Source organism: Colossoma macropomum, unplaced genomic scaffold, assembly GCF_904425465.1.
Source record: "Colossoma macropomum unplaced genomic scaffold, Colossoma_macropomum, whole genome shotgun sequence".
Classification (NCBI taxonomy): domain Eukaryota; kingdom Metazoa; phylum Chordata; class Actinopteri; order Characiformes; family Serrasalmidae; genus Colossoma; species Colossoma macropomum.
The window spans coordinates 34,047,861-34,069,666 of NW_023494805.1; the positions used below are offsets into that span (position 1 = coordinate 34,047,861).

Genomic DNA, 21,806 nt, shown 5'->3' on the forward strand with positions numbered 1-21,806 from the left:
GAACTTTGGCCCAGCAGCTCCTGAATTGCATCATAAATTGTATATTGACTTTAAGTGCTTAGAGAATGACTGAACTGAGCTGAAATATTAACTAATTATGAATAACATTATATTTCCCTTTACATTAATAACTTTCATTTTAATAAACACCCACAACAGGTTAATTTACTTAAGGGTGTACTTTTTGTCAGACCATAAATCTTTTCATCTTTGATGGTTATCTAAACAGAAATGAAATAATTTCTGTAAACCTTTTCTTTCCTGAGTAAGGACAGTTATGTCTCATTCCTTGTTGTGGGACTAATAAAGGATTATCTTATCTTATCTTAACATATAAAATGCACATACGTACTCTGTTACCTTCATGGTTTAAACATGAGGTATTTGGCAAAAAAGTACAATATAAAGAAACAGTAAAACAGTCACACTGGTTTTCCAAAAATGATATTTATGAGAGATCTGTATCCTTTATGAGAGTTCATATATTCTTCTAATTATTGAATTTGGGGGATTATGAGTAGAAACTCTGAGAAACTCAGAGGCACCGAACAAGTAACTTCTCTTGCTGGTTATCAAAATAAATTTGGCCATGTAGATATACAAAATGTACAAAGACATCAAATTTTTGTTCCCAGAACAGATCCCACCTACCATTTACTATCGTACTAACAGCTGGTGAACTTTCGAGGACAATGGTTCTCACACAGGTCCACAGACACCCCCAGGCAGTCCACATTTTTTGCTCCATCTCTATGCATTTTGAGTTAGGTTGGAACAAAAATGTCCGTCTGGGGGTCCCTGAGGAACAGTTTGAGAACGACTGCCCTCGGATATACTGTCTGAAGCTGATTTCATCCTCATTCCCAGTTTCTGCTGCTGGTGTCTCTGACATTTTTAATACCTGGGTGAATAGCTTGATCCTGATTTCATGGTCTTTCTTGCAGCTGAATAGTTCCGATGACCAGTAAGGCCAGGATACTTGTTGGATGTTCTTATTCATAAAAAAAAAGTTTTGAAGGAAATATGATTAGTCAATTTTGAGAAAAATGTAGGGTCAAAGAGTCTCCAAACTGGATTTTCAGTTGTAAAGCCTTTCTGAACTCACTATGTAGCTTCAAATATTTCATGCAGAAAATAGTAATTAATAGGTTTTTATATAGAGATATAGCAATACTACATAAACTATACTATTATAAAACTGACTGACAGATTACATTGCAAAAGATGAAAGATTCTGCAGTCCGATATAAAAATGATGTCCTCCAATAAATTTACATGTTGTGGAAATTTATCAAAATGAAACCAGTTGATTTAAAGTGAAATATTATTCTTAGAATTGTATTTATGCTCAGATAATATTTCAGCTCAGTTTAGACATTCTGTAAACAGTTAAACTCAATATATAGTATGTGATTCAGAACCTGCTGTGGCATATTTTAATAATTAATACTTTAAAACTGTTTGGAGCACAGCTTTAAAACTTTGTATGGTTTCATGAATTAAATATGAGTTTTTGCTTAGTTATTTAATGGAAAGCTATGACATGATAAATCACTAATATCATGTTAAATGCATTAGTATGACCTTAAGATTATTACAGACATGAAATCTTGAATTCTTTTAAATCAACAATGCAGCTCCACACACAATCATCAGTACAGCTCATGCCAAGTACCTCTACTCCTTTCAGGTGCATCTTCTTTATGATTTTCAGCTGTGGTGTGAGAGGGGCAGATAACATCAGCGACCTTACTTTCATGCATAGAATAGTGTAATTAAGATTTAAAATCATGATTTTACACCTTTGATTAAAACAACAGACTAATCCAACAGACTCAGTAGTATTTCTGTAGTCTATCCACTTGTTTTTTTACAGGTTGGGGTTCCTAGTAAAATTAAATTTATCTATACATCAATACATATGTAACATATTTGGCATATGTTCTTTTTCTGCAAGTTATTTTTTCCTAATAAACAGATAATGAAGGTATGCACAAGTTTGATACAAGTGAAAATAAAGTGGTCTATACTTTCTAAAATAATGTGAATATGGCATGAGAAATGTATTGTAATTTTAGGGTTAATAAGTAGCTGTTATGTATAAGTGACTGCAATTTTCAAAATTGTGTTACATCATCTGTTGATTAGTATGCACGTAAATATGATCAGGGAACAGCAATTACTAGCCACAAGGAATTTACATTGTGTTAAACCATTTAGCATGCAAACCTGATGACAGACATTGTGCCATGCTTCCTAATTTTAGACTGGTCTTTTCTCTTATGATGGTGACTTTTATATTATAATGGTAACTCAGTTGCCTGTGAAGCCAGTCACCTAAAAAACAAATGGGTAGACATTACTTATATATATGTTTGGAGATAATGCTCAGTCAATTAATTTTCAACCCTGTTCACCCACAGGGTAATGTAAAATGTAAGACAGCACGTTAACAACTATACACAGGTGGGTAGAAAAGTCTAAACCTGTATTCAACCTCAAATGTCAGAGGTTTGTCGCAAAGCAGTAGAGATTCTAAATGTTAATGATTAAAGTATAACAGAGTAAAAAGGTAGATTACTTTCCTCACTAATATGAGTAAAAGAGGTAAAATTATCGTCATTTAAAAATAAAGAGGAAAGTAGAAATCCTTCAAACCTTTACTTGAGAATATGGAACTCAATACATAAGTAGTACCCACCTCTGCAAACATGGATGTTAGAAATGCAGTTGCCAGAAATGACAAGGCTGTAATTTTAGGGTTGTGACCAGCTCACTTTGATTGTAATCTAATCAGGGCTACTTCACATTAGACAGCTTTTCTTTATATTCTTGTAGACATGCTGTTTGAGTGGAACAGCTCCAAACTGCAAGGCAGGAGTTAAATAACTATACAGACACAAGGAAAGCCATTCAAAAACCACCCACCAACCAAAGCAAAGTTCCAGCTGTTACTGTACCATGACTACCATTACCATGCATGCTTGGAGAACTTGCTGTTTTCGTTCCAAAAAAAACAAACAAACAACAAAAAAAAAACTCACAAATATGCATAATTTATCAGTCAGGCAAATATAGGCTCAAAATAGCCACACAGCCAGGAAACAAATTCTGACAAAGAGGAACAATGATGCTGCAGTGATGCTACTGGAGACCCTTACAGATGCCAACATGAGCGCACACACAGGCGAGTCTCAGGACGTTGAACCTGCCTCACAATACATTTAATATAATAACCACAAAAAGCCAAGCAAATTACAGCAACAAGAAAGCACTGTCACTGCAGTCATGGAAATGCATCTGCACCTTTTTTACTTGCGCCTTTTTTCTTAGTGTTCACAGGAGTATCCTCTAAATTCAGAAGGAAAAGAAACATATTAGATTTGTAAACAACAAATCACACAAGGATGTACCCTCCCACACACCCACCCACTCTGACATGTGGGCATCAGCGTTTTCAGAAAACAAAAACAGTGATCAGTCAAAGGGAGCTACTTGAACAATGTTCAAACACGTGTGAACTCTTCTTGGTGAACATGCGGCAACCACATAAAATACACTACAGTGGATGAACTATACACATTCTATCACATCACACACTCTATGCGTGTGTACGCGCACACACGCTCCCTCCTTGAAAAAAAAACATGCAGCTGGCATCTACAACAGAGGTGTCAAACAAATAAACCTAATGAAAGAAAGGGGAAACATCCCGGGACAGATTACAATAACTTGTGGCAGTACTGAGATCAAGTAAAGGAGATAATAAAATAGAATAAGAAAATATATGAAGGACAGTTCTGCACCATTCTTCTCCCACCAGCTTTTGAAAAGGGCTGCTGTAAAGTAGTGACCTCTAGTGGATGAGATGCGTTACTGCTTTGGGATTTTTGCTGTCAGTAAGATGACAGCTCGATAGACAGGCAGACAATAGACAGTTAGGTAGATAGATCTGTTGAAAATAACAGCACACGGGTTGTTATGTTTGACACCCCTGATCTAAAACTACACTAAGTAAAATGCCAGTCTGATGCAGACTGCATTTCCAATTAAATACCTTGAGTGGGGCTTTTATTTCTTGGAATATCCACAGAGTCTTCAGATTCAAATGCAGTAAATGCTAATGGCAATAAAAGAAAACTAACATAATGAATAACTATTAGACAACTACAACACTTGTGTTCATCTATAACAGCTGAGGCCTACAGTTCTCACTCTCCGGTAGTATAACACAGGACAAATAAGGAGTTCTGCACCTCACTCATAGTCTCTGGTTAGCTCCATACCTTGCATAAAATCAGACACCGATAAATATGTACAACTGCATACATTAAAGGGGAATTCCACAGATTTCTCAAAAACGTATATAATTGAGATGTAAACAAAGTCATTCAGAATGTTTAAATGTGAGATGCTCGGTTCTAGAGAAACTTAACAAGTCAGAGTGTTCACAGTGGTGGTAATAGGACCCAGACATCTGAAATGTTATTGACTATTAAAGCCCTCTTACAGAAAAATTTTACATTTAATGGTTATAAATATGTGGTCTGATGTCAGACATTATTTTATTATAGTTTTGAGAAAAGGTTTAGGCCTAAAGGCTATTCTTGATGGAGTGGTACATGCAGGGTGTTATAATTTACTACTGTTTTACCATTATTAACATCACACATAAAAACTGAGAAAATGTGCAGGTTCACTGGTCATTTTGGATAATAAATAAAATTGTTCACATCATACCACTCAGAAAACCCATAACATTTTACAATGACTGAATTATTTAGAAAGTATGAAAAATCTGTGGAATCCCCCTTTAAAGCTCCTCCAATTCTGCAGCAAGGCAACTCGAGCAAATTTACTGTCTCTCACACACACTCACACACACACACTCTCATACAAGGAAGACGACTGTTTTAACAATCCGAAACGTTTCATGCATTTTCACATGAAAAACTAATTCTGATGAACACTGATATGCCAATGAAAAATAAGCAACATCAAAACACTGAAAAAAGAGGCTAACTGCTACACACATGCAAACACACAGCAACAGAAGTTCCTTCAGCATTCATCAATCCATGGCAAACTGTTTCATTATGTTTTAAGACGCTTCACAAGACGAGCACACATCTGCACACTCTTCAAATGCTGAGTGCATTCAGAGCCTCTTAGAACTGATAAAAGCCTCAAAGCAGAAACATCTCCGGCTTACAGAAGTGCAGCCCAAGTTACAGGGCTAATGTCCTCTAGCTTCATGACATACCAGCAGCCCTCTCCTCCTCCACAACACTCTTTCCGTCTTCTCCTCCCTCACACAGAACCAGCGCATCACAGAGAAAAGCCTGGAAGCTTTTTAACCAATCAGAATGCTCATCTGCTAAAGCATCAGTGTTCATATTGTGCATAGAGCTGCCGCCCTTACAACAGCCAGGCAAACCTATGTAGCACAGAAGAAGGTGCAAAAAAAAGTGAGAAAGACAGCAAAAAAGCAGAGAGGGTGACAGAGCAGAGAAAAGTAGAATACACAGGAAAAAGCTTTCACTGAACTTTCGTTTAGAAATGTCTCTCTGGACCCTGAACGTTTTTAGCAAAGGTTGCGTTGAGATTCAATGGAACAATTTGTTTATATTGTTAAAGGACTTATATCCATTTTTTTGTGCTTTAAGGTCCACTTATGATATTTGTGTGGATTTAAGTCATAATTCCTTTTCATACTACCATTTTTCTCCTTCTCTTTATCCCGTAAAATTAAACAGGCTGTTTTTGTTACTGTGCCTTTAGGCTCAATATATGCAAATGAGCTCTCTTCTGACTGGCTGTCCTGTATTGTTCACTCGAAAAGCAGTGCAGGCTGAAACGCTGTTTATAACTTTAACTTTAATGTGCATATGGGTGGTGGTAAACTGCTGTAAGCTGCAAAGACGCATTTATCTAAATGCGTCGTTTCATGACATCACAAAAACTAGGAAAAACTAGGAAACCTGGCTGTTTCTGCAGCTTAATCAGTATTTAAGCAAAAGCAAGCAACCAACAATTTTAAGAAGGGCCAAAACACCTTTCTAGAAAATAATAAAGTAGGAAGCCTTTAAAAAGACTTTTATATTATATATTACAATGAAAAGTGCATATAAATGGGTGTATCTGTCCGGCTCTGCTTCTTACTACAAGAGCGATTTGCTGAGAATGTAAATTTGAATTCATTTTATTAATAAACTAATCTTGTTTAATCGTGTAAGCAGGACAGCCCCAGACGTCATTATCATCTTAGTGGCCTACTTTCCTTCACTCAATGTTAGTTTGATAGTATTATTTTAAAATGTGGCACTTCTAGCTCTTTTTTCTCTGTTCCAACTTCTCAAAGAAAAAAAAAAAAGAAATATCATGATGGACATGTGCATCCTGAGAATCTCGTGAAGCATCATGATCGTTGTTTTTTTTTTGCCATACTGCCCACCTCTATCAACACATTCTTGAGTTATAACACCATATGATCATTTATAGAGCTACGGTTACTTATATTTTGGTGTAGTCGACATAAAGGGAACTGCTGCAGACACAGGCCTTAGGGATGTTCTTAGTCATCGTGGTCTCACTGGTGACGAGCAACCAGACGGCAATTCTGAGACCATTTCCGCTTTTGAAGGATGTGCTATGTATGTGTGAACCACAGATGCAAAAAAAAAAAATGTTCTCAGTCTTTCAGAGAGGGCCTTGCATGTTTAGCTGTGTTCTACAAGACGAAGGTTTTTTGCTGTGAACCACAAAAGGCATGTGGTGAGAAAATGCTCTTTTTTTAACTATGTATGAGAGACTAACATTAGCATGTTGTATCTCACAGGAAGACAGCCAGTAGAAAAGACAGCCATTAGTCATCCTATTCCGCACTGATTAGTAAATCTATTGCAAAGGTTTTCAGTGTAGTCTTTGATGACACTCAGCCAGCTGTCATGCTGTGTCAGCTCACAATACACTTGAACAAGTTGATCAGGTTTCTGTAGTCTGAAGACTGCACTCAAAACTTTTGATCCACAGCTTTTGTTAATAAATTAATAACCACCCTAAAAACATCCCACACAATTATAGCACTTCTTCTCTAATAACAAGCTGGCATTGAGTCAGATACTTATATAAATCTTGCAGCTGTTTACAATTATGGACTAGGATTTAAGAACCCTAGTCAGTCATGCAGAAAACACAAATTTGCACTGACGTAGACATAAATACACACACACACACACACACACACACACACACACACACACACACACACACACACACACACACTTACAAACACAAACACACAGACAAACAGAGAACACAGAAAATACTTTGACTCACCCAAGAGAACTTTGGCATCCTCCACATCAAAGTCACCATCACCGTCTGCATCATAAACTCCTCCAAGTGTACCTGTGATTGAAAGACATGCATTGTTATACCATCAGATCATAGCACAAAACCCAACTGGCAGCTGGTGTTTTTTTGTAATGTTGTAGAGATAAAACAGAGAAAAGAGACCTGCATCTCTTCAGAAGAGCTTTTTTAGAAACAGTAACAGCTACAGTGGCGACATTGCCTGGACATTATTTGGTAACCTGGTAGGTCATGTTCATAAGGCTTCGTGACAATTACATAAGCTTTTCATGCCAACTGAAATAAACCTACATAAACATTTAGAAAGGTTTATTTCAATCAACAGCAGTTGATATAAAGGCTTTTATTCACTTCAATCCCAAACTGACATAACATGTATGTCAGAGTGATGTAGGTTTTTGTTGGCATTAGTTTCAGCGTTAACTGGATCTGGGGTGAAATGCACTTCTTAAAAGATGCTTTGACACTTTGTGGTAACAGTGGAATAAAAATCCACTGTAATGTAGTTATGTTGTGAACGTTATAATACTGTTACTGTCATGACAGAGCTATGTATGTTTTCTCTAGTCCTAAGTAAAGTGAGTGTAATATGTGTGTTCATGATATTTTTATGAAGCCCTATGGCAATGCCTAGCATGGTAATGGCAGAGTCATGTATATTTTCTCTGCCCCTTAAGTAAAGTGAGTATCATATTTATTCTTATAATATCTTTAGTGATCACTATGGCACTGCCATGACACTGTGATGACAGAGTTATATATATGTTTTCTCTAGCCCTTAAGTGTGATGGTAACACTATGAATGTCACGTTTGTAAGCATCTATAAACACATTTATAACGTTATAATGCATTCATAAGGCATTATAAACATGGTTATAAATATTTATAAAAATGAATTACACTCAATTGCACTTTATAGCCATGTGTATTATACATTATGATTTGTTAATATAATGCATTATAAATTGTGTTAATAACATGTTATACTTTCAGTGCCAAAGAAGTCAGTCCCAGCTTAGAGAGCATAAAGTAAAGACAAATACAAAGTTTATTTACACCCTGGGATTTCCAGTATTTTATTTGAGTGAGAAGTCACTGTGGAATGAAGACCTGGAGAGGGAGAGTAGAGTGCTGTCATTGTAATTTGCTTCCTCACTGGTTCTAATGTCAAGCGCTAGAACCCTTCACTCTGTAACATCCCTACACTATAGTACAGTAATGCTAGCATTCTATTGGATATGCATCGCCAAGCTAACGGTGGTGTATATGTTTCCTATACATAATATTTAATTCTCATGGAAACATGACCTTGATGGACAAATTCAGACCATTTTGAGTTGTCCTTGGGAAGAAAATGGGTTAGAAATTTTGAAAGGACTGAAAAGTATACCACAGTACTATAGTAGTTTAAGAATTACATGGGAAATAAACACTATTTGAAACATAGTGACGAACTGTAAAACTAAACAATGCCACTAAAAAGTCAGCCATCATAGCTTGCTGTGTCATTTCACCCTAGACAATGATATGACACAACCTAATCTCAGCAAAAAAACGATGTCACTTGGCATTGGTGTTCTGTCAGCTTAACACTGAAGTTGATAAAATCAGCCTTTACAACAACTGCCGCTTATTGAAACAAGCCCTTAAGTAGGTTTATGTAGGTTTATATCAGCTGTCATAAAAGGTTTAGCACAGTGACCTGTTGCATACTTTTTAAGACTAACAGAGACACAGAGTCACATGACAGGATGCAGAACAGAGAAGACCTATCCTACCTACAACGCTGTTGTATTCAACCAGGTCAAACCAAACAACAGCCACAGAAATCCAGGCACCCAGCAGAGCCAGCACTATCAGCCAGCTGAAGATAGAGTTTCCCTCAGCCTTCTTAGTGCTCTTATTGACAGCAGGTACTGCCTGGGGCTCTGTGAAGAAAAACAGATAGCAATACAACACAATCAGATACATACATACACAGTTTATATTGTGTTATCTTGCATGCAGTTCCCTTTTTTTTTAACAAGAAGTATAAGAAAAAAACAGTTTCTTTATAAGGAAGCTCTGGCCTAGTCTGGTCAGTGCAAGAGTGATGTTATTTGTGTGCTGAATGAGATGTTCTTTAAGAGGCTTACAGCTAAAGTAAGAACTGTATGCAGACAGTCACAGAGGATGGGGTTAAAGGAATATTCTAGTGTTTTTTTAACCTTATTTTTAACCTTGGTTTTAATTACAAATGAGTTCTGGGTGTTCGAATATTTTACTAAGAACAGCAAAATGCTGTGACATTACTATATGTGGTATAAACTGGAATGTTCCTTTTAAGGGCCCATATTATGTAAAACCAAATTACTAATTTTTCACAATAAAAGAGTTTGATGTATAATGTAAACATACAATTAATTCACAGGCCATACATGGAAAGTAATCTGCTAAAAACAGCCCATTCTGAATATATTGCTTTGGCATAGTTTTTAAAACAAATGCACTTCTATATATTGATGTTTTCAACCTACAGCAGTTTAACCCCACACACTGAAGTTATAAGGAGTGCTTCAGATTGGACTTCTGTATGAATGATGGACAGTACAAGATAGCCAGTCAGATCAAAGATCATTTACATGTATTAGTCCTAAAGATACAGTAACAAAATCAGCCTGTTTAATGCAGAGGGATAAAGACAGGCCATTTTCTGACCGTTTTTGGTACATAAACCAAGCGAATGTCATGAATGGACCTCAAGGCAAAAATTAATTGCAAGAAAAGTACAGGATGTTGTTTCTCAACCCCAACCCAGTCCTCAGGACTCAGCGGACAGCTCATATTTTAGCTCTAATCCAGCTTCCAGAAAAGTAATTTAATTTAGATGGAAGATTATGGTTTGTCTTTTAAATTATTTACATTTACATTTATGCATTTGCAGAGTCTCTTATCCAGAGCAATTTACAATATAGTCATGTTACAGAGGTAGGTGAATGGAGCGTTAGGAGTCTTGCCCAAGGACCACGGATGTTAATGACTAATCAATTAACCAACAAATTTGTAAATGTTCAAGACGCAGACATGAAACTATTTTAAATGTAGTTTACAGCACTAACGCAACTTTGACACAGTGCAAGGCTTTAGCTATAGCCTGTTGTGTGTTTTGTTAGCTAACAGTTAGCCTGTGTAGTTAGTCCTGTTACATAAAAAGCTTAAAAGTAGTGAGCTACCCACTTTATTTTGATTGTTGTTTAAACTCTGCATATGAACTTAAAGCCCTGCTAATGCCATATAAAACCTCATATATCCAAAACTGTAACTTTAACAGAGAGGAGAAAAATATTCTTAACGTATGAAGGAAGTTAAAGTAACAAGATTCTTTTTTAGACCATTTTAATTAACTGTTTATCATTAACATTTAACATGATGCAAAGGGTAGCTTGAATTTTCAAAGTATGCAAAAAACAACAGGAGATACAACTTTTGTGTGACAGCCACAATATGTTCATTAACTTGGGCTAGTAATATGTGGTAAATGTAATTAAGCAGACTATATTGTGTTCCTGCCATATCTTTAATGTCAGACTGTGTTTCTTCATTCAATAAAGCCCAAACCCTTGTTCATTTAAAACACAGTGGTATGTTTTATGTTCTAATGGGTTGTGTCAGCGATTTTAGGTTTGCTGGTTAACAATTAATCACTTACAAATTATGACTGGTTAATAGTCAAAAGAATTTGCCAAAATTTGCATCCCTATTAAGGACTCTCTTGGTGTTCTAACCAGAGCGGGGAGTAAAACCCCATTTGCTGCATGGCGAGTAGCGTAGTTACCTACTTTGCTATGCCATCCAAACCATGTAATAAATCATGAATGAGCAAGGACATTAACTAACAAGGTAAAAAGGGTCAACGTTGATTAAGGTTGACTTTAATAGCTTTGTGTTGGTGTGTTGGGAGCTGGAAGCAAAACTGTGACAGAGCTTGAGTCCTGCGTGAAGGTTGTGAGAAGACCTACAGATGAAACAGAGCAGCTGAATGCACTTACACAAGATGGAGTGAACAAAGCCTTAGAAAATAACATCAGGATCATATAACACAGCCTATGTTTTGCTGACAAGGTGACCTGCATGCTAAAATACCAAATACACACACACAAGCGTGCACACACAAACACACGTATAGCTTTTCACACAATTGTACGCAAACTTTCTATGACTGCTTTATTTCGCTGCTGTGACACTGACAGAGGAAGGAGTAATAATACAATGGGCGTGTCCTAAACTGTCCATCAGGTGCACCATAATTGGGGAAAGCAATGAATGAAGTGATCCAAAGCCAAGTCACTTTAGGATCACTTTCCAAACAAGCCAGTTAAATGCTTCACTCATTTGAGATGCTGTTACAACCAAAAATGGACAAACAATATCTACCATCAGCATCTCAGTATAAATAAAGTAAGAGAGACAGCGATAGAGAGAACACAAAACAGCTTTGTGAACTCAACTCAATGATGCTCTGTTAGTGAATTAGGCCCCAACATGCATACTAGCAGAGCACACAGTTTCCCAAGAAGCAATTCACTCATTATGAGGCCAAGTATGTGTAAATCCACACAGAGACAAAAACAGGGAAACATACTCCATGTAGCAGGCAAGCGAGTCCTCACACATGCCATACCAGACAGTTTCACGTCAATCTGCACATTATTCTACCTGCTACGTTTGCCATTTTGGTTCCATCTGCTTTAGTTTCTCCCATTCCAGCAGGTTCCTAGACTAGTGCTCCCGAAGAAAACTGTAAGGGAAAAGCAAGTCTTTTTTTTGCTCATACGAAACAGCGCTCGCTGGCTCAGCTGCAACTCGATATACGCTTCTGCCCACCGAGTATTTTTAGTGCTGCTGTCACCACATCACCCACTCTCTACTGGGCCTCATATGGAGACGAGGAGCGGCGGAGGAGCTTCTCTCTCACACACACTCACGCATTCTCACACGCACACACTCTGGATGTGCATAAACGTGAGCAGGTTCTCTTTCTGCTGAACAAACGGACTGGCTCAAACTCAGACACGTAAAGTTCCTCCTGTATCAAAAAGAAAATCAGGAAACTAGTACAATCACACATTCACATACTCACAGACACACACACACACACACACACACACACACACAGAGAGAGCTCCATGGTCTCAGAATATGAAATAGCTGACATGATATGTAGAAATAGCTAGAACATGCTCATGTCTATTCAGTTTTGAAACTTCAGTCCAGCATGTTTCACCAGGTCAGAACTGCCTCTGTAATCTTATGACACAGTTAAGACATAATTATGAACCAGTCATTTAAAATTCTAACAAATTTGTGTTTTATAAGCAACGTTATAACAGTTTATGTAAAATTATTTAGTTGAGTGAAATGACATGAACATATCAATATTGGGCAGACATCAGCAGAAAACGCCGGAAAGAATCTGATCCATCAGAAGTGTAACCATACACAATTTCACAACATGTTAATATTTTGCTTCATGATACAATACACTTATGGTACACATGCTAGAAAACAAATGCTAACATCTTTCACAGAGGACTGGACAATATGACAATATTTATCATTATTAAGGTCACAATATGCTTTTCTGAGCATACTGTATTGATTGTCAGCACTTAAAATAATGAATCTCAGTAAGTAAGACCCAAGTTATCCATTTTACAAAAAAAAAATAAAGCACCTCATATTCAGTTAAAATTGTACGGGCAAAACTTAGAACAGGTATCAGAAATTAGGTACTCAGAAGTGTGGATGGACTTCCGGTTGAGATTTAAGATGCACGTTAATAAATTAGTGTCAATGCAAAAAAGTAACGAATGTGTTGAGATGTTTAGCAGGATGTGACTGGGGTGCGCGTCAGCAGGCGCTGGGGCAAATATATTTCTCTTTAATCCGATCAGCCCTGGACTATGGCTGTACAGTGCATGGTTCAGCATCAAGAACACTATTAAATAAGGTGGATGTAGCTCTGACACAGGCATTAAGGGTTTGCTGTGGTGTTTTCAGGTCCTCTCCTTACCCTGCAATACAAGTGGAAATGTGCAAAATGCCACTAGTAATAAGTAGACTTAAAACTGTCATACAGGGTGGGGTTAAAAGGGCACCATCCCACGAAGAAAACACCACAGGACTGTTGGGAACATGGTGACTCATAGGGCTGACAACTGTCAATCTGTGTGGTTCTGTCAGCAATTCCTCCGTGGCTTTTTTCAATGTCCATCAAAGATCTACAGTTGCACAGTGTCATAAAGAATAAGATCCTCCAGATCCTTCTTAGGCTACAGCATTTGGGGTTGTCCATTAGTTTCCTGTGGGTACCAGCACATGTAGGGGTAGAAGGAAATGAGGTTGCAGACAAACTAACAAAGCAAGGCCTCAAACTGGCGCACACTGTTATAGTACAGTTGAGTAAATCAGAAGCAAAAACGATCATTAAAGTTAACGCGATTAAGATGTGGCAGGAAATGTGGGACAAGGAAATGAGAGGGAGACATCTTTATAATATTCAAAACCAAGTAGGGCCCAGAGTGACAACTGTAAACAGACGGAAGATACTGTAGTTGCTAGGTTACCTATCGGACATAGTGGGCTAAATCATTCTTTATTTAGGATTGGGAAACATTTAACTGGTCAATGTACACACTGTGAGCAGTCTGAGACGGTGGGGCATGTATTAACACATTGCAAAAAGTATGAAAACGAAAGGAAAGAGGTGTTCGCAGATTATGGGGAAATAGTTATGTTAAGGATCAAGAAGCTGTTGCAAGATATAACAGGGAATATGTGAGTAATATGTGTAATACTTCTGAAAATTACAGGGTTGCTTGATAAAATTTAGTTTTTGTTATTTCTTCTTCTTCTTTTAATGGATAATTCTCCTGTTACATCACAGGCCTGGTTTAATGACCTGTTAGTCTCCTTTAGGTAGTAAACTTTAAATCCTGCTATCGGTGCTCCATGATCCAGTCCAGTAAGTGGCGGTAATGCACCACATAACAGGATTGCCAACTGCCCAAAAACCTAGAAGAAGAAGATATGAGCTGGTTACCTGAGCAATATTGGTGGGGACGCTGCTCACAGTGTTGAAAGTTAGTGAAAGGAAGGAGAGATACCGCTGAATATGGAGACGTCGGAACGGCAAACTCAGTCATCTCTGCAGTGTCGCCCACAGTCAAAGCAAGAAATGTAAAACTGAACAGAGCCAGTGTTCTAACAATTTATACTACCCACTGAGCGGTCCCACCGAGCATTTGCATGTCATTAGTATAGCGTAGTAACTCAGTGTTTAAAACAATTTATTGTGTTTTTAATGTTAATTCAGACTCAGCTTATTATTACTGCTTACCCTCAATAAATATATTTAGGCCATCAAAATAACCTAATAATCCTTTTAAAGTTGGTAACATTTTCTGAGAAGGACATTCGCCAGCATCTTGTTTGAATTTGTAGCTCCATTGTGGCGCCTGAGGCATTATAGTAAGTGCTGCACCATTTAAGGTGGAAAGGGAAATTTCAAACAAGATGCTGACGAATAAGACGGCAACTTCACCTCAGTGTATGTAATACTGGTAGTATTTTTTTGATAAGGTGATTGAGGCTATGAGAGTTTGCTCTCTATTGTTTGATAAACCAGGATAGCCATTATGCTTACTCTTTCCAGTGCTACCAACTGTTTCCTTTCATAAATGCAACCAATATTAAATATACTTGACTAACACTGCCTAAACAGGTATGTGACTGAGTGGAAGTTTACATAATTAATGGACACATGTTCTACCCAGCTGTCAAATGAATAGTAATGTTAGTTATCTATCAGTTGGTTTTGGTGAAGCAGGTAACATATCCATACTTTTCACCTCAGGTTCGCCTCAGAAATTGGATTCATGGTTTTTGATATTTTTATATGTCACAGTACTTTGTCTGTTCCAACTTATCAGATGTCAGAAAAAATAAATATTGTGACTTCCAATGCATCGTGAAAACCTTTTGAAGTATCATGATATTACATTTTTGCCACATCGCCCAGCTCTTTTCTCACATTTGATTATTCATTTATTTCTTTTTGGTAATTGTCACTATTGTCCCAAAAAGACTGCCTATTGAAGGGATAACTACCCTTCAATAAGTACTGCTTACTAAAGGGATAACTACCCAAGCGATTTTCTTAGAAGATATACAACAAATAAAATAATATAAACAGAAGTGCAATATCCAAATAAAAGTAAACAAAAACGTGAACTATAAGACTACATCTCAATATTAAACTAACTGAGCATTACAGGTTAATTTACAATCAGATCTTGTGTCTTTACATAAAGAATTTCTCTTGTCTGGCTGAAATGAGTAAGTGGTATTTTCTAACATGTATCAATCACTTCCAACAGACTATTGCGTAACTCAGAAGCTACATTCGCTTCGAGTGAAGAAGTAGCTGCTAAAAACTTTTTCTCCATGAGGCTGAACTTGGCTTCCTACTCATCAGCTTCTTATTAAAATTTTTCATTCCACCTTAAATAGAGCAGCTGTACCTGTAACTGCTGCTTTATTTAAGGTGGAACATAAATGTCAAATAAGAAGCTGGTTTAACCTTTTCTTCTTGATCCTGTGATTGACACATTTGAGTCTTCACAAATGAGTTAGCATATCAGAAGTATTAGCACAAGTATTAGATCTTCACGTTAAGCAATGTCGGTACACGGTCGCCGTTTGATTGTCTCATTAAGCAAACAAAATCTTGCAAATATGATTATCAAGTGTGCAGTTGCAATTTGATTGTCAGTTAATTTCAGTTTGTGTATGTAACAAAAGGCCACAAAACACACACACACACACACACACACACACCAATGCTAAGCTTATCACTTGTGAACATGTCCACTACTGAGAAGACTGTTTGGTTTAATTACCCCTCAAAAGTGTTTTGTAATGCTGAGATTATCAATTGGTTCATTATATTGCTTAATCAATCTTCACTTCAGTGTTTGTTAAAAAAAAATTGTTGAGTAACACATACAAGTCACATGTGTTCTGATTTCAAAATAGTTAATAAACAAGCACTGATGGCGTTTCTTTGTTATTGAGTAAGTTTTCTAAAATATTTACATAAAATGTCAAAAATAAATGTATTGTGAATACTGCCTTCACAAAATGTAACTTGGACTGAACGCAGATGCTTAATTTCTGTTTTCTGAATGTGTATTCCCAGTACTTGTACTCCGTTACATCCCAACCCTGCTGGCTGATTACAGTACAAGCTAAGTAGATACAAAAAGAGAATGTAAAGTACAGCATAGAGAACAAAAAGCAGTCACACACATTAATTCCAGTCGTTTACAAAAGTATTAAGTTAATACACTGTTTTCATGGCGTTTTAGAAGACCTATTATAAACACCTCCTGATTATATTTATAGAATTTAACAAGAAAAAAAATGATAAATGAAAACAATCTTTAAAAAGATGGTGCTTCAGAGGTTCTTTAGTGAAGACAATGATTCTATGCAGAACCATGAACACTCAAAGAACCCTTTGCATGATTAAATTGATGGAGAATGTGCTGTAGATGGTTCTATTTAGAACCTTTTTGAAAATGGTTCTATATAACACCCAAAAGCATTCTTCTACTGTTACAGTATCAAGCTTGTAACAACAAAAGAACACTTTTGGGCACTATATAGAACCATTTTCAAAAAGTTTCTATAAAGAACCGTCTATAGCACATTCATGCACATTTTCCATTAATCTGAAGAAGACTTTAAATCATGCAAAGGCGTCTTTTAGTGTTCTCAGTTATATCTAGAACCATTTTCTTTACTAAAGAACCCCTGAAGCACAATCTTTGAGTGTACTTGTTTACATCTTTCCCCTCACAGCTAAAACAGCACAGACCATAGACCACTTCCTTGAGGGCAAGAGAAGAGTCACTGAACAGATGAGTTTGGATGCAATGAAGCACATCAGACCAGAATTTTGCGGAACGGGTACAAAACCAAAACAAGTGCTCAGCAGAGGTAAAGCCAATTCCTCTTTATGTAGATTAGACTGAAGGCTCTTGGCTCATTCTTGCAGAATTCACACAGGCCCAGAGCCAGCGACATGGAAAACCAGGAAATCCAAGGAAATGAGAAAGTCAGGTAAGTCTGGGAGTAAAAGCGCCCCCCGTAGGCTGGCAGACTGACCAGAAACGTTCAGAAACTATCTGCGCCCCAAACTACATCTACAACAACATGAGCTCTTCTGAGAAACAGCTCGGCTTCTCTACATTATGTCCTGCACACAGCGGCTCAGGACGAGGCTGGAGTCCGCGTCTTATTCGAATTTTCCGTTCCACCTTAAAAAGTGCAGCAGTCACATTCTGGCGCCTCAGGCGTTATAACAGCTAATTTAAGGTGGAACAAAAAATTCGATCAAAGAGCCAACTTCAGCCTCGTGATTAACGACTCAGTAGGTGCTACAGTTATGAAGTTACAGGGCAAAGGGTGCGTTTGACACCCTGACACATGTAGCACAGCCGGCTTTAGCCCTGGTTTCACTGACCTAAAGTCTCTGTTTTGAGTCGTAGTATCTCTAAGAGAGATAAGAAGAGCGTGTATGTAAACACAGGTGTAGCTCTAAAGGCTGGAAGCTCGTACTATAGAAGAACAGCGATAAGCGCATCACCATCAACTCCTCCTCACCACACATGGGTTTGCAGAGGCTAACAGAGAAAGAGAGGCGCGGTTACCTTTCTTAGCCTGGCTGCGTGCAGGTTTTTTATGGCCCATCACAACAGAGGCGAACCGCAGAGAAGTCTGACCATAAACTCGCTCTTTGGTCTAGAATCACAGGCTCCTTCTGTAAACAGCAGAACAGAGTCAACAGCTCGCTCTGCTCTGTGTAGTTGAGGGAAAACCGTGTGAGAGTGACAGACAGGGATTTCGTCCAATCCGCGCCTGCGGACAGGGGGTGGGCGGCGCTCTCGCCTGCCGAAGCCAATCACATCTCAACTCCTCCGCGGAGCGTGAGGCGTGTGGATGCGCGCGCCTCCAAACCCGCCCGCAGTGGAACGTGCGTAACGTGGCAACCTCGGAATTTAGGGAGATTTTTCTCGCGAGAGTTTCGGGATTCATGCCCTCTGCTGGAAAACGTTTATAATTTTTCTCACGAAGAAAATAAACGGTTTCCAAGGCTTTTTAATTTTTTAACTTTTTATCTTTACAATAATTTTCTTGTTAACTTTCTACACCCTTTTAAAACTTTTCCTCCCAGATTTAAAAACTTTCCAATACTATTATTCCCAGATTTTTAAAGTTTTCAATTAAAAAGTTTTTTTTTCCAGATTTTAAACAAATTTTTATGCTTTTTTTACGTTACATATTTTGCATACAGTACTGTGAACACTGCATTTTACATTTTCAGTTATTCATTTTCAGCATCAGGGAAAAAAGCAGAAAACATATTTAACAGAAAATTACACAGAAGCCTCAACAACTGAACATAATATATGTATTTTTGTGTTAATTAGTGTGCCCACTCTTTTACAGCTTCCATTATTCTCAGGAGACTTCCTTTCAGATTTTTGTTTCCAAACCTTCAAAGTTCAGTGAGTAGAATTTGGTTTCATGATGCAAGTTATCTCAAACACATTCAGTGATGTTGAGGTCTGTACTCCGTGAGGGCTTCTTGTCAGCTACACATCCTTTCAGACTCATAGTGTTGAGTTGTCTTCTCACAGTGGAAGGATGAACAGAAAACCTGTGGATTTTTTTTAGCTCTGAAACAAAAGTGGAGCTTGATTTTCTCCTCTCTCTCAAAGATAAAGGCTTTAAGTGCTGCTTATCTGATGATCCTGCACCGTTTTGCTGCGGTTTCTGGGTTAAATATCATGTTTGGTCGAAACGCTGTGCAGCAGGTTTTGTGTTGGTTTTCTCTGGTTTGATTGGCGTGTCTGAGGTGTTAGCCAATCAGTTGCGACGAGTATACAAACCCCGCTGTATTAAAAAGACAGTGCACACAACGGATTCTGATCAAGTCTCTACACATCCAGATCCAAATTCACTAATATAGACATGTAATTACATAGATCTGTACGTACAAAGGTCATGTGTGAAGGTTTTTTCTGGCAAATTTCATCTTATGTATATAAAATTTAGCTATTACTATGATCACAAAGTTTATCAAATAGCGCTCATTGAGATTAAAGAGGGTCAGCAAAAAAGTAATAAAATATAGGGCTTTTGAGAGAAATTTCTTTACCAGTCTTTCTTTTCAAGTCTAAAAAGAGAGATTGACCCAGAAAGAGTAAGAAAATACACAATAGAAAAATAAATGTTCAATGGATTCTGTAGCCCCTTTTCAAAAAACGCAAGCATAAAATTTACTCAAGGTATTATTGACAGGGTAGCATCTATGCGATATTTTATAAAGCAGCTCTTTCATTTTGTTATTAAGAACATATTTATATGGGAGAGGCCAGACTGAACAGCTGTTCTGCCTTTGTTGAGCTGACCACTGGAGTGTTACTAATGGAGCACATTTATGAGGTAAAACCTGCCTCATAAAATTATTGTTACATTTCTTTTCTACTACATCAACCCCTTTAATAGAAATGACATAGTTCTGTAAAGAAAAAATGTCTTTAACCTTGTAATTACTTTTAAGTAAACAGAGAAGACCATCAGGGATAGAGTCACACACCTTCCTAAATTCAGAATTTGAACTAATAATACCGAATTTGTTGCAAAAGTCAGAGTAGAAAATGATTGTCATCAAGTAGCTGGTAAATTAACGAAATGTTATTATTAAACCACAAATGTGAGAACAGTGATCTTCCCTAATGGGTAATGTGTTCATTGTTCCAAAGTAAAGACTGATGAGGTAAAAAATTATGTTTGTAGATTATTAACCAATTTAACGAAACTTGTCTGTGAAAGGCTGATAGTTTTGTGGGTAGTTTATTAACGATGTAAGGGCACATAAGCAAAAAAATGAATCCACCAACTTCTCTGACGAGAAAATTAGGTGTAAAATTTCACAGACTTCCAGGATTTATGAGGAGTCTTCTAATCCAGCAAATTTTAATAGTTTCGTTGAGTGTGGTGAAGTCCTGAACTTTAAGTCTGCCGTCTCCTATTCTGTTTTTAAACACATCCTTTACTACTTTGTGAGATTTGTGTCTCCAAATGAAACTAAACAACATTTGGTCTAATTGCACAGCAGCTGATTTAGATGCTTTTTAAAAAAGAAGCTACATAGGCACATCTGGAGAGCCCCTCTGCTTTGCTCAATAAGACACAACCTTGGAGGGTTAACTCTCTGGCCAACCAAATACTAAATCTCTTGTGTATGTTATGTCTATAAGGACACAATTTAAATCATTCATATTTTTACCATCTTTAGTCATTTTAATACCAAGGTAGGTGACAACATTTTTCACTGGAATATTACACACAGAGTTAATGCATTTGTTTAAGGGAAAGAGCTCACATTTTTAAAGACCTAAACCAGAGAAATTTGAAAATGAGTGAACTACACTTTAGAAACTTCAAGTTTATTATTAAGAAATAACACTGTGTCATCAGCTAATTGTGAGATTTGATTTCCATATCACCAGTACTGATGCCTTTTTGTTCAATTAGCAGGCTAAGAATTCAAGTGGAAAGGAGGAAAAGTAAAGGACTAACTGGACATCCCTGACGTTTGCCTACAACTGCTTATTCACCAACCTTTAACCCTGAAGGTTGGTGCGCAACCTGCTGGTCACCACAGCAGTGACAACAATCTCGCCTAGCTAGTAGCTAAGAAAAAGGCAAAGGGATTTAAGGTGAACATCGATAATCTGGAGACGAATGGAATTATTTGCATTCATAAGCACTCCAGCTGGTTTCCTGATATGTTTAATCTGGAAACCTTAAATGGTGCAGCAGTTACATTCTGGCGCCTCAGGCACCACTTATGGTGGAACAGGAAAATTCAAACAAGAAACTGTTCTACTTTTAAGGAAAAGTTTTCTGACTGAGATGTGTGAAAAGCAGCTATAGCTGAGCTAAAGCTTAAAGAAAAGCAAAGTAAGTCTGTGTTTCGGTTTACATTTTTAACCTATACTAGTACATTAGCACACACTCAGACATATTTACAGCTAAGGATGGACATGAAATGTGGTTCCCTGGGTGGTTTTATTTTTGTGGAAAGGACAAAATAGCTCTTCTTAACATTTTGTTTGCCAACCCCTGAGCTAGGATATATTCTCTAAGTGGTCACCAAAGGACTTTTTTAAGACACTCTGGAAAAGAGCGTCTGGTAGCTGTCATAAATGTGAATGTAAATATGCATTAGAAAGACTGAATTTGAATATCCATACTTTTCCCTCAATCCCAGTCATGTGCTGTACTCAATCTTTTCCATAATCTGATGCTTCTGATT

At 37.4% G+C, this 21,806-nt stretch overlaps 1 protein-coding gene across 5 annotated transcripts in view; it reads right to left on the reverse strand.

Annotated features, from left to right (window-relative positions):
- The window catches only part of unm_hu7910 (un-named hu7910), a 36,784-nt gene extending 18,489 nt beyond the window's left edge, over positions 1-18,295 (reverse strand). For 2 of the 5 annotated variants that reach the window (XM_036596442.1, XM_036596440.1), the window contains exons 1-4: positions 18,130-18,257; positions 12,071-12,152; positions 9,154-9,303; positions 7,339-7,410 (exon numbers count right to left, since the gene is read on the reverse strand). In XM_036596442.1, coding sequence (XP_036452335.1) covers positions 7,339-7,410; positions 9,154-9,303; positions 12,071-12,116 — 268 coding nt within the window. In that variant the 5' untranslated portion in view covers positions 12,117-12,152; positions 18,130-18,257. Of the gene's footprint in view, positions 1-1,675; positions 1,715-3,306; positions 3,352-5,263; positions 5,438-7,338; positions 7,411-9,153; positions 9,304-12,070; positions 12,153-18,129 lie in introns of all 5 variants that reach the window. The other 3 variants (XM_036596437.1, XM_036596438.1, XM_036596439.1) reach the window with 3 other exon arrangements.
- Positions 18,296-21,806: the final 3,511 nt, after the last annotated feature.